This window comes from Arachis ipaensis, chromosome B10 (genome assembly GCF_000816755.2).
Source record: "Arachis ipaensis cultivar K30076 chromosome B10, Araip1.1, whole genome shotgun sequence".
Taxonomy (NCBI): Eukaryota; Viridiplantae; Streptophyta; class Magnoliopsida; order Fabales; family Fabaceae; genus Arachis; species Arachis ipaensis.
This window is the reverse complement of record NC_029794.2, coordinates 133,114,373-133,126,732: the sequence shown is the minus strand read 5'-3', so window position 1 is coordinate 133,126,732 and position 12,360 is coordinate 133,114,373. Positions and strand designations below refer to the sequence as shown.

Here is a 12,360-nt window from a genome sequence, read left to right as displayed (position 1 = left end):
ACCATCTTGACTTTGGCTCCGCTCCAACATCTGTCCGCCGTTCGATTGATGACACGTGGATTTTCGCTTGGCCAACGGTTTGGGAGTTTGACACGTCCTCCACCGTTAAAACCAAGAAAGGCTCAAACGGCTCAGCTGCAACAAATACAAGGTCTTCATTCCATGTTGGGTTAGCCGAGCTTGACGCTGCTGAGCCTCCAGCCGATGTTCTTCCAGTCTTGAAAACCTGTGCGCCGAGTTGACCCTTCACTACGTAAAGCTCTGGACTCCTAAGCTTAGGCTCGGATCCCGAACCTAGCTGCAAGTCCTGCGTCTGGATGACCGTTACTCTCAGATACCAAAGCTTTGGGGAAAGATACACTTTAGCTCTAGTCTCCGGTATTAAACCGCCGGAATCAGACTGCCACGCCTCTTGAAACGCTTCGTCAGCCTGCGTCCCGATCCACACGGCCAGCATGACGTCATTTCCTGGCGACGTATCAGATTCCAGGGTGTACCATTGAGGAGCCAAAGGACTGTCCGGCGGCACACGCTTAGGCACTTCTTGCAAATCAAACGACACCGTTCCGAGTGAATTCTCGGTGATCTCTTCACCTTCTTTCTTCTCCTCGCACCACACTGAAACCTCCAACGACGTGGAATTGAGTCCTTCTTTATCAAAAGCAAAAACCTGATCCCAGTCTTTGTCTTCACTTTCGCTCTTCGTCTTCACACTGTGTGTTCCGATCACGAGCTTCGCATAAACCTTTGAACCGCTTTCACTACTGTTTGCTCGTTTTGCCTTCACCACGCGAACGTAGAGGAATGGAATGCGATCCACAAGATCGTAAGTGCTGCGACTACGATCGCTGCTCAAAGACCGTAGTTCGTGATCGTTCACGCTCAGATTATTATTCTGAGCTCGCTTTATTATCTCAATATGCTTCTCCTTTTGTGGTTTTGCTAGATCCTGCACTTCTGCCACCGGTTGTGGTGGTGCCGCCTCTGCCGGAGCCTCCTCCTTTGGTTTTGGATTATCCGGTGGAGCTTTCGCCTTTTCCTGTTCTTCTTCAGGAGGTTTGCTTTGTTCTTCTTCCTTCTTCTCCTCATCCTGCTTATTCTCTTCTGATTTTTCTTCTTTCTTCTCTTCTTCGTTTGCGCTCTCTGCCGCCGGCGGAGGTGCGGTCTCTGCCTTCAGCTCGCCATCGGCCTCGGCTGACGGCGGCGGCGGTGGATCATCGTCAACGTAAGAGACTTTGAGTCCTAACTCTCCTTTGATCTGAGAGAACACGCTTCTCTTCTCCAACGGATAGTACACAATCTCTTCTGTACCAGACTTCACAAAACTGCTTCCTGAGATTTTCACTTTTCCGAGAAAAGTGCTTCGCTTCCCCAGCTTCTTATCGTTATAGAGATTGACCTCTAACGACTCTGAAGCCATTGAATCTTTATCATGAACAATAAACTCGAGCTTCTCGTCCCATTGAGGGTTGAGATCTCTGGACTTGGTAGTTGTTCTTCTTCTCTGGCCATCGAAATCCACAACGGCATAAGCACTTGCGGTTCCTTGGCCATCTTTCGGCATCAAATTCTTGGCGTTGCAAACCTCCACGATAAGCTTCCTGCCGGAATTTTCCGCCATTGATGAAACTACGTGAAGAATTTTCAGACAGAGAGAGTGAACGATAATAATTGTGTTGGTTACCGTTAAAAAGTTAGTAGTGATCTTTCGGCGTTTGGTTTAGTGGAGCATCAATGTACTGTTGCATAAGAAGAAGGTCTTGAACGTTTTAAAGCTAAAGCGAGGAGCGTGTACACGTGGATTAGATCTGCCACGTGGCAGAATCTCGAGGTGTGTGATTTTTGGACCAGCAACTGAAAAATGATTTATTTTATACTGAGCACCGTGCCTGGTGCTGAATTGCTGTTGATGCTGGATTTATATGGCATTTTGTTATAGTATTCCTTTTGTTGTATCTAGTCAACAATCACTAACTAGTTTAGAAAAAGAAAGTGTCTTTGGGTTCATTGATCTATTCATTCATCATGGCATCTCTTAGTTTTGTTAAATTGGAAAATGGAATTACTCTACATTTCATTTCTCTAACGATCGACGATGTTGAAATATTTGCTTGTATTATTATTTTTCATATGCCGTTTTGGGTAACTTGATTAAATAGTGTGGCCATTTTTATCACATTATAACGTGCTTGATAGGTGTGAGAGTCAGTGCAAATCAAAGTCAAGATGTTGTCGTCAATTAATTATTAATTAACAATGTAGATAAAGATATACTCATTGGACTGAGTTCCTACTGAATTTATTTTATTAAAACATGTCTTTCTTAATTTTTTTTTCATTTTCTTTTTAAGTTTTGCACGTTGCCTTGTGCATAGTTTACTGCAAGATAGAAACCCACTTGCACACTGCAAATATGAACGTTGTTTCTGGTCTGGGTGATTGTCTTTTTTTCGAGGGAAACTTTGTAGAGAAAGACGATGCTATGAACTTCAATGTGATGGATCGTTATATGTTAAAATGATGCACACACCCACTGACTGCTCATTGTACGACACTGACAAGATGCATGACGTTACTTGTATATTTAATAGCATTGGCTAAAGAAAATTAAATGTGGTTAAAATTTGCTTATTTCAATTCTATTATTTAGGGACCTCCTCCAGGGAACCCCACGATTGGAGACACATTTAAATACGGCTGATTCTAACCCACTTGAATTGATTTAGTAGTTAACTCATTAGTTCACTTAAATAAATGTCGAAGATTTGAATCTCTCCTTATATATATACATAGCAATTTATTGTCTGGCGACAAATCCTTAAATAAAATACGACAGATTTTTTTTTTGTGACTGAAATAAATTAAACAAAGAAAAACAAAAAAAACAAAACAAGGAACTGCTTAAATAGAGGGACAGTCCCGTTTAAGACTACTCTTAAACTCCTCCCAAGGTGAAAGAAGCTCCATATGCGAAAGTTGTAACTTCATCGCCATCTTTGCCATAGTATCTGCCACTGTGTTTGCATCTCTCATAATCAAACGAAAGTCAACACGCCAATTCCAATGCATGATATCTCTTATTTTGAGCACCAGTGGATCAATAAACCCAAAACCATCTTGAGTAACAAGATTAAATGCTTTCACACAATCTGTCTCACAAATAACATCTCGTTGACCCACATCCCAAGCTAAGAGATATCCTCTCCAAATAGCAAACAATTCTCCTTGAAGAATACTATTACTCTCAATCATTCCCAAACACCCCCTTTGCCAGCTCCCATTACAATATCTAATAACACAAGCAAAACCAACACTATCACCTGAACCAAAATAACTAGCATCACAACACCCTCAACCGCTCGTCCCCGCTTTCTCCTTCTCTCATTCTCTTTGAGTACGGAGTACGTACTCTTTCTCTGCTAGGGTTTTTTTCCAACTCTTCACAATGTCTAGAGAGATTCTCATTTGAGTAATACGACAGATTAATTCTTAGCTTGGGTTAGAGGATGCCGCGAGAAAAAAGATATAGAAGATTCCAAGGCAATTAGATGTTTCTATATAGCAAAAATTGAATTCTCAATATTTAATTAAGAGAGATTTAGAGATATTTGTTTAAGGTTTGTAAACTTAATTCATAGAATAATGACTTAGGAATAATATAAGGTGTCATAACACGCACTTTACCGTTGAATCAATTTTAATCAAATAACATAGTGTATGGCAAGCTTACCTCGCCTTAGAGGATCTGCAACCAACACCTACAGACATCCAACATGATAATATCTCCATAAATACCATAACTACACTCATTCCAGCATCCCTAACCAATAACCATAAACTTCTATGAACTGCCTAAGCACCTGAAACTGTCCATAATTTATCATTCAATGACTAATGATGACTTTAGTATGCAAGACAACGAAGGACCTCTAATTATATTTATAATATACAATGCACCCATTGCTTGGAGCTCAGTACAACTTCTGGTTAACATTAATTACGATTTCCATGGCATTGCCACACCACTCTGGGTAGTTACTACTCACTAGTATGGAATATTCATATTTCATGTTAAGGATGACGGAAAAAAAAAACAATCCAAACACAATTTTAAAGAATCAATAACTTTTTGGAAGAATCCGTACAACAAATAATAAACAACTCTATAAGCAGCTAAAATTACAAATGGGGGTAAGGGGAAATTGTCCCCAAAATTGACTCCACTTTTGTGGAGCAATATGAAATATGCTTGGACGCATAACTAGCATCCCAGAAGTTATTATTATAGCTGTGGTGGAAAAAACTAATTGAAGAATTGATAAAAGAAAACAAAATACAAAATACAAAAAACCTATTACCTATGCGGATCCTGAGCCAGTGGATAATATCTCATTTGTTTCATCATCACCAAACCTATATTGATTGTACACTTCAAGCAATAATTCCCTACAAGGCACAACGGCCCCAATCTTAATGCATGCCAAAAATGCACCAGAAAGTTTTCTGTGCAGACTGTAAGCTTCATCAGGTGGCGGAGTCAGCCTGTGCTTCAGCATCGTCGCACCAAGGTGTGAAATGCTTGAGGTAATGTTGGTTGACTTGAAGTCGAATCCACCGGATCTTGCAAATGGCAAACCCACAATGAAACCAGCTTGAACGTGGGCATCGAGCATCACATCTGATTCCATTCCAGTGATGAACCCGAGTCTCTGGGACATCTCTATGACCCCATCCCTATCAGTATTTGCACATGCTAGAACCTGATCAATCGTGTATCATAAATAAAAATAAGAATAATAAGATTTCCAGGAGTCTCTTAATCAATTGAATAATCAAACTTATTATGACCATTACTGTCTAGAGCCATTTTGATTCTCTTTCTCTATATTTCAAAATTTAGATCAATCCTTTCATAACTGCAAACAAATTGTTACTGATTTTCAGTTAAATGATGCAGCTTACCATGTAAAAAAAAGGACAAAAAAGCAATTTCCAGTAATGCCAAATTTCATTTCAACATAGGTAAAAAATTCAACAATTACGACCACCAAATTTTTCCTAATTATGTGGGGTTAGCTATAAAACCCCACATCAACACATGGATAAATGATAGGACAACTAAACAATTAAGAGGGCCAAAAAGAGCAGTTATGAACCAACATCCGCTTGTAATTGCATACCAAATATTACAGTAAAGTGAAGAAAAGAATGTGGAAATCGAAAACAACGTAACATAAAATGGAACGGAGAAAATATTAACACAAACAACATTAGCACAAATTATGATCTTAAACAATTAAACCTCATGTTAGTTATTGAAGAGAATGATAATGGAGAAGAGGAGACCTAACCATTCGTAAATAATCATCAACAAATCTTTTGGGGTAATCCCGTGCCGCTCCAAAATCAATGAGATTTATTGTTTTCTTCGCTTCATCATATAAAAAGTTACCCCAATTAGGATCAGTCTGCATCAAAGAAACCACCTCCAACATTAAATGAGACCAGAAATACATGCTTACAGCCATAAAACAAATCCAAAACTCATCATTCATGAAAGAGCAGACCTAGTTCATTCGTTACAGATGACACACAATAGACAGTGTCAACTGTCAACAATGGCATATAATGACTTCAAACATACGGGAAAAATAACAAATAACATGCCTGCATAAATCGAAATACAAATAACTCCATCAATGTGAGCTCCAATAACATTTTCCCAATATAATTACGAGTTTCCTGGTCCAGCAAGGCTACTTTGTCAATTGTAATTCCTGTAACAAGAGAAAACACTTCCTTGTTAAAAAAAAGTTGAAATTGAATAAAACTTGAAACAACATTTCTATTTATTCAATCAAAATAATGTAATAAAATTAGTCATTTAATTGACTGAACGGTTTTCAGAGTTCGCTGCAACTGTTAAGCAAGGTGCAATAAAAGGTTGTCCTGCAGGAGGAACAGGTAAAACTTGTAATTACCATGAACAAGCTCTGTAGTTAATACTTTTTTGCTTGAAAGATCATTAAAAACTATTGGAACATAAAGCCCTTCTGTGCCAGAAAGCAGATCTCGGAATCGCTTCTGACTTGCTGCCTCCAAGTTGTAATCACACTCACGTGATAGTTCTTCTTTGGCTACCTAGGGAGAGGGAAAAATACAAAAAAGATAAACAACATAAGAATCCAAATTGATAGATAACTTGTTTTAGACCAGAGCACATGGCTTAGACAGGACAAGGTGATGGGTGAAGAAAATAGAAAGAGGTAGTAATGAAAGTTGAAAGAGCAGCACATATAAATACAGAACAAATTACCATGAAATGAATCTGGCATTATACCTAACATTTGCAGGTATTTTTTTTAAAAAAAAAAAAAGAGAAGAAAAGAAAAGAAAAAAGGCCAGCAAGCAAGGGGTAGAGGGACTATGCAATCCACACCCCCAACAAATGAGAAATTGAATTCAGGGTGTTTAAATAAAATGATTAACACAACTAAAGAGCATACAAGAATTCTATCAAAACAATACAAACCTTTATAGCCCTGTCAAGATAAAGTCCTTCAGGAATCAGATTTGTGTAATTCAAAAGAAGTTTCACATTCTCAATGTCACTCTCAATGCTATTTGCAACACCAGGGTACTGAATTTTCATTGCAACTTGCATGCCATCCTTCATGACAGCTTTGTGCACCTAAATATTTTAGGAAGAACCTTGTTAGAAAATATTAAGTGTGACAAATAAAGTTGCATGATATTGTCGTTAGGACAATGCAAATTTTCTTGAGTGTAATATAACTGGAAACTTCAACTGTGGTTAGTGTAACTCTTTGCAAATTGAGAGTTTTGTATGTAATATTGCATAATCTCAGAGGAGGATAGTGTAATTGACCCCAGATTTAAATCAATACGTAATTAAACAAATAAACAAGCACCCATACCTGGCCAATACTTGCAGCTGCTATAGGTTCATAATCAAAACTAATCAGCTTTGATGACCAGTCAGGACCTAACTCAGCATTTAAAACTTCATTAAGCTGGCTCTTTGGCATCACATCTGCACCTTGGCGTACAATTTCTAATGCAGCCAGTATCTACAAATAGAACATAGAGAGTTTGCTTCTTAAGGCACATACATGGAGCCTATGACACTAGTCAGAAAATAAACATCTGATTGAGCACAATATGATATTAATTTTGCTAATCGGCATTTATAAAAATACAAGAGATAGTGGTAGCAAATATTATGAACTATAACCACCATTTTACACAAACTTCATAAACAAAATAATGCATATTCACAAGCTAATTAGTGAAAATGTAAAAGATGAGAAACAATCATGAAACAGGAGCTAAAGCCACTAGACCATTTGAAAGAAGAACTCGTGTTAACTGCTGATGATATTCAGCTCAGGTCGATCGACATCAAATAAAATCACACTACATTGAAACAGAAGACATGAAGCGGATTTGGAAGCACAATCCAGTGCTGATGAAAATGATTTTAGCCTTTTAGGACCCATTTGGATAGCACCAGTCGTAAGTTTATTTTAACATTTTGGAAGTCAAATCATAGGTTTAACTTTTGGTCCTGTTTGGGTATATAATATATTTAAGTACATCATAACTTATTCATACATTACTTTTTAAAAGTCCCATTTGCATAATCGCTTCAATACTATAATCTTCTTAAATAGCATACAAACATAAAAGTGTGCATAATAGAAGAATCAAATACCGGAGCTGGAACAAGAGATTCATCCTGAATGCTCAACATCTGCCCAATTTTGAGGGCAGCTCCACGCATTCTACAAAGTGCAAGAGCCAATCGCTCTGCATTCCTCTCAGACAAGAATGGAGAAAGCGGAGATTGATTGTCTTGAGAACTAGGCATACCAAAGGCAAGCCTCCTGGCAGATTCCTGAAGTGTCCCCCATGCAAGACTAGCTCCTAGCCCAGCAAACCTAAATTCCCATATCAACATATATTACACCACTAGTTCTTAAAGAAACACTGTCTATTACAAGAACTACATTTAAAGATAAACTTATCAACTCTGGATTTAGGCAATATTACACACGATAGTCCTTTTTGTCCTGTCTACACTGGTGCCACTACAAAGGTCCTCAGTGTCATATACTACTATAGTACAAGGCTACCAAGTCTAATATAAGTATATAGCCACAACCTAATTCTCAGAAGGACTAGCATATGTTTCTATAAACAAAAAAGACTTCACGTCTAATATCATCTAACACAATGTAATGTCTGTGTAATCTAACGAGTAAGATTCTGAGGCCCATGTTAGGAACACAGTAATCTCTAATAAGTACTTAGAATACATGTTGGTTACCAAACTAACCATTAGACCAGGAATCCAATGCTTCATCACAGCCAATGAAAATTGAATTGAAAGTATCACAAGTCAAACACAAAAATTGAAAATAGGACAGGTATTACTTCTAACTAACCATTAGACCCAGAAACAAACGCCTCATCAAAGCCAATGAAAATTGCATTAAAAGCATAGCAAATTAACACAAAGTTAATACATTAGAAACAACACTAACCCAAGAGCCCTGGAAAACGGAGTTTCAGGAACCCTCCTCTCCCTCGGTCTTCGCCTCGTCACCGGTGGAGCAATTGGCGCCATTTCGCCACTCCCCTCACCACCCACCTTCCCATTCTCATTCTCTTTCACATTCACATTCACATCCACCTTACCCTCAGAGCTCCGAGCCTCGCTTTCCTCCGCCGCCAAAACACTCCCATCCGGAACGGCAACAACCGGAGACGAAGCCGCCGCAGTCGCCGCCCCTGCCTCGGAATCCTCAACCCTAGGGCGGTTTTCTTCAGAAGTCAAAACGACATCATTTTCATCATTTCTTGTTGTCGTTTCTGGGGGCTGTGAAGAGCTGAAATAAACGACGGAATCGGTAGAGGCGCGTTTGGGAGCGTGAGAAGATTGAGGGTTTGAGAATTGGCGAAGCTTGCCGCTGGTGATTCCGGAGAGGTCAGTAGCGGAGAGGACGGCGTTCTTGATTAGGGTTTGGAGGTCGGACTTTGCGGCGGGTTTGATGAATTCGTTGGCGACGAGGGAGAGGCCATTGAGGAGCCTTGTGAGGTCCTTGGTATTGAAGAATGAAGAAGGCATTGATTTTATGTTGGTTATGGGTGTTGATGATGGTTCTTTGAGTTGAGATTGAGAATGTTGATCATTTTCTCTTTCTGCTCATTCTATTTCATACTTTCAGTTGATTTCATGTCTCGCACGGAAGCAACCAAACATGGCTTTTGAACGCCGACGTGGGCGCTGTTCCATCCATGGAACTCAAAAACAAAGAATAGAAAACTTTCAGAATCGAACCATTAAATCGATAAAATTAAACATTTAAAAGTTTATCAAAAATTAAATTCCTGATAAAAATTACACTAGTTCAACTAATTAACTGATTTTGTTGGTCAAATTTCCTTATTTTTTGATCGGTTCATTGTCAATCGATTTTTACTTAAATTGAACCCGTCTCCTGATCGATTTCCAGTTAACCCAATTTTCAAAACCATGAAAAATAGTTAATCTACTTCTACACTTAGTCACTTACAAAGGGTTTTTTCTTCTTTTTTTTATATCAAAGATATACTTTCATTGCAATAAAATGAGTTGCAATTACAGTTTTGAGATGCACTTGCGGTTTTGACTTTTTAACATCTGGTCTAAAAGCAAGCCTGAGTAAAAGATAAGGGTAATCCCAGGAGAGAAGAAAATACGAGCGAGCCTAGGAAGCAAAAGAACGACGGTGAAGCTGATGTCTGATTTCTATCCCAATAGCTTTGATTTTAGATATTAATTAAGGATTGGAATAATTGCCAAAGGCTTCAGATCCACAGCAAAAATGATTTTTGGTTTCTAAGGGTATCCAAGATTCCAACTTCATATTATGAGAAGGACAAATGGACAGTCCTGTTTCAAGTTTAATCAAACTTGGCTCCCAACTAATATTCTTTCAGCCGTAGAACCAAGGTTCTCAATGTCTACCCTTTTTCAAATGCAATCAAACTTATCTCCTAACTAGTATTATTTTAAGTATAGAACTAAAACTTTCAAAAGTCATAATGTGATTCTACTATCATGACAATACCGGAGTACTTCCACTTCCACAACGACAAGTACCAAAGTGCAAGGGCTCAACGTGAAATAAAACGGACCAAAAAACGAACACGTGACTCGACTAAACAATGACCCAACTCAACTAAACACATGACTCAGCAACATAAAAACTCTCGAACAAACCGAATGAAACAAAACAAACCCATGACAACTACATAACAAAAACAAAACAGCTAAAATCCCCTCCATGATCTACACAACTAACAAATATTTACAATAAGAAAATCATGGTGTAGTGGTTAGGCCTTTTTTCTTCCTTTTATCCCAAAAGATAAAACTGAACCAAATTTTGAGCACAAACAAAAGCATCAAAGTATTATTAAGTCATAACAATACATAATGGGAGCAAAAGATTATAGTTTTATCAAGATTGCGAGAACCAAACTGGTCAATAAGTAAAATGACTAGTTCAGTGGTTCAGAAGTTCAATTGAGGTTCAACCGATTTAACTAAATATAAAATAAAATTATTAAAAATTTAATATATAATTTTAAATATTTAAATTTAATAATTTTTAAGTTTGATAAAATTTAAAATTTTATAATTTTACCTAATAAACTACCCATAATTTATCATTAAAAGTTCACAAACATCTTCAAACATCAAAATTTATAACTAATAAAAATCAAAATATGCATAAATGACAAATCAGAATAAGAAAAATCAGCATAAACAACTCAATCAGAAAAATCAGAATAAATAAAAAAAATTCCAACATAAACAATGGAGTGAAACTCTGCACCACAGCACCATCAACAACTCATATCAGAAAAATAAACAACCAGATTCAACAAATCAGAAAAATCAGCATAAACAATTTAAAATCAGAATCATAGCATAAACAACTCAGAATTGATTCCAGCATAAACAATTTGGCGCATTAAGTTGAATTGAATCAAGTCAGTCCATGTTTATTACTTAATGACTTTCTGTTATTGTAAGTGTTACTCTCATTCATCAATGCGGTTTATTTTATTGTTTACCTCAACTTGGTGAGTCTACTTTTTGTCCATATGATTATTCCCAATGGCTATCTCTATCAGTACTGCATAATCTAATGAATAAGGTGAGGCAGGCACCATCAATTCATGTTGAAAAACACTAAGCAATGCATGATAGATGTATAATATAGGATTCCTAAATCATGGAGTCATGACAATTAATCAAATCTTTTACTTTTGAACAAAAGCAAAGGTCTTAGGTATGCAGGCACTTACTCTTTTTGCCACCACTTCCATAAAATTTCCAGCCATAAAGTACAAACTAAATATAAGATGTAGCTTCAACATGAAAACTCTGTTTTGTGTTTCAAAAAGTGGTGGGCACAAGGGAAACTTTCAAATAAATATATTCAGCAAGAGAAGCTCTGATTAACATTTAAAATAATGGTATGACTTGAATATATTTATAGTTATATATACAACATAGGTGACAATCTACTAGAACATCAAAGATAATGCTACCATTTTATGCTATCAACCACTGCCTAAGGTCTTAAACATTCTTCAACAGATGCACTTGTTAGATTTTAAACCTTCAATCACTTTGATCCACTCTTCAATTCTGTTTTCTATTTTGCTATTGCTGTTAACTTTCTTACCTCAGGTACCAATTATTACAGTGAATCTCAACATGCTTCCTATTCTTGAAAATCCAAACAGAAGCAAGGTTGTGAACAGAGAGAGAGAGCGCTCGAACAGAGGAGACGACAACCGCCACAGAGCATCCACACGACGGCGAGGGGGCTTCCTACGATGGCGACACAGCTTCCTAGGACGGCGACGGAGCTTCCTACGATGGAGCTTCCCAGCGGAGAAGAGTTCCACGATGACAACGAATCGGAGATGCGGGGGCTGTGGTGGCTGCTGGTTGCGGGGCTAGAGGGGGGCTAGGGTTCTTTGTTCACTTTTCAGTTTCAAAGAGAGGAGTGGGACTGGGCTGTGTTGGGGGATTAGGATTTTAGTTTTTTTTTTTGAAAGGTATAAAACGGCGCCGTTTTGGAGGGGTGCATTGAATCGAGAAACTTTAAAAAACCAGCCGGTTCCGGCAGTACAATGGTTAATCGTCAGTTCAACCAGTTTTCTAACCTGTTTTTCAGCCAAGTGGTTTATGAGCTTAACCGGCCAGACCGATTCGGTTTTCAGAACAATGAGTTTTATAAAAAAGTAAAATAAAAAGAGAAGAAATTCAACTAA

General features: G+C 37.8%; 2 protein-coding genes and 1 long non-coding RNA gene across 3 annotated transcripts in view; all 3 read right to left on the bottom strand.

The window, feature by feature from the left end:
* LOC107621259 (protein QUIRKY) overlaps positions 1–1,934 on the bottom strand; it is a 3,537-nt gene extending 1,603 nt beyond the window's left edge. The window contains exon 1 of the mRNA XM_021113128.1: positions 1–1,934. This exon is cut by the window's left edge and continues 1,603 nt beyond it. Coding sequence (XP_020968787.1) covers positions 1–1,621 — 1,621 coding nt within the window. The 5' untranslated portion in view covers positions 1,622–1,934.
* LOC107622329 (protein ABC transporter 1, mitochondrial) lies at positions 4,102–9,327 on the bottom strand. The gene is made up of 8 exons (XM_016324186.2): positions 8,568–9,327; positions 7,736–7,961; positions 6,939–7,091; positions 6,533–6,691; positions 5,982–6,141; positions 5,668–5,777; positions 5,352–5,468; positions 4,102–4,760 (listed from the first exon to the last, which is right to left on the bottom strand). Exons 1-8 carry the CDS (start codon positions 9,149–9,151, stop codon positions 4,359–4,361), a joined length of 1,911 nt encoding a protein of 636 aa, XP_016179672.1. The 5' UTR covers positions 9,152–9,327; the 3' UTR covers positions 4,102–4,358.
* On the bottom strand, positions 10,976–12,354 carry LOC110267383. The gene is made up of 2 exons (XR_002354908.1): positions 11,766–12,354; positions 10,976–11,219 (listed from the first exon to the last, which is right to left on the bottom strand). It is a non-coding gene; the product is annotated as an uncharacterized LOC110267383 (long non-coding RNA).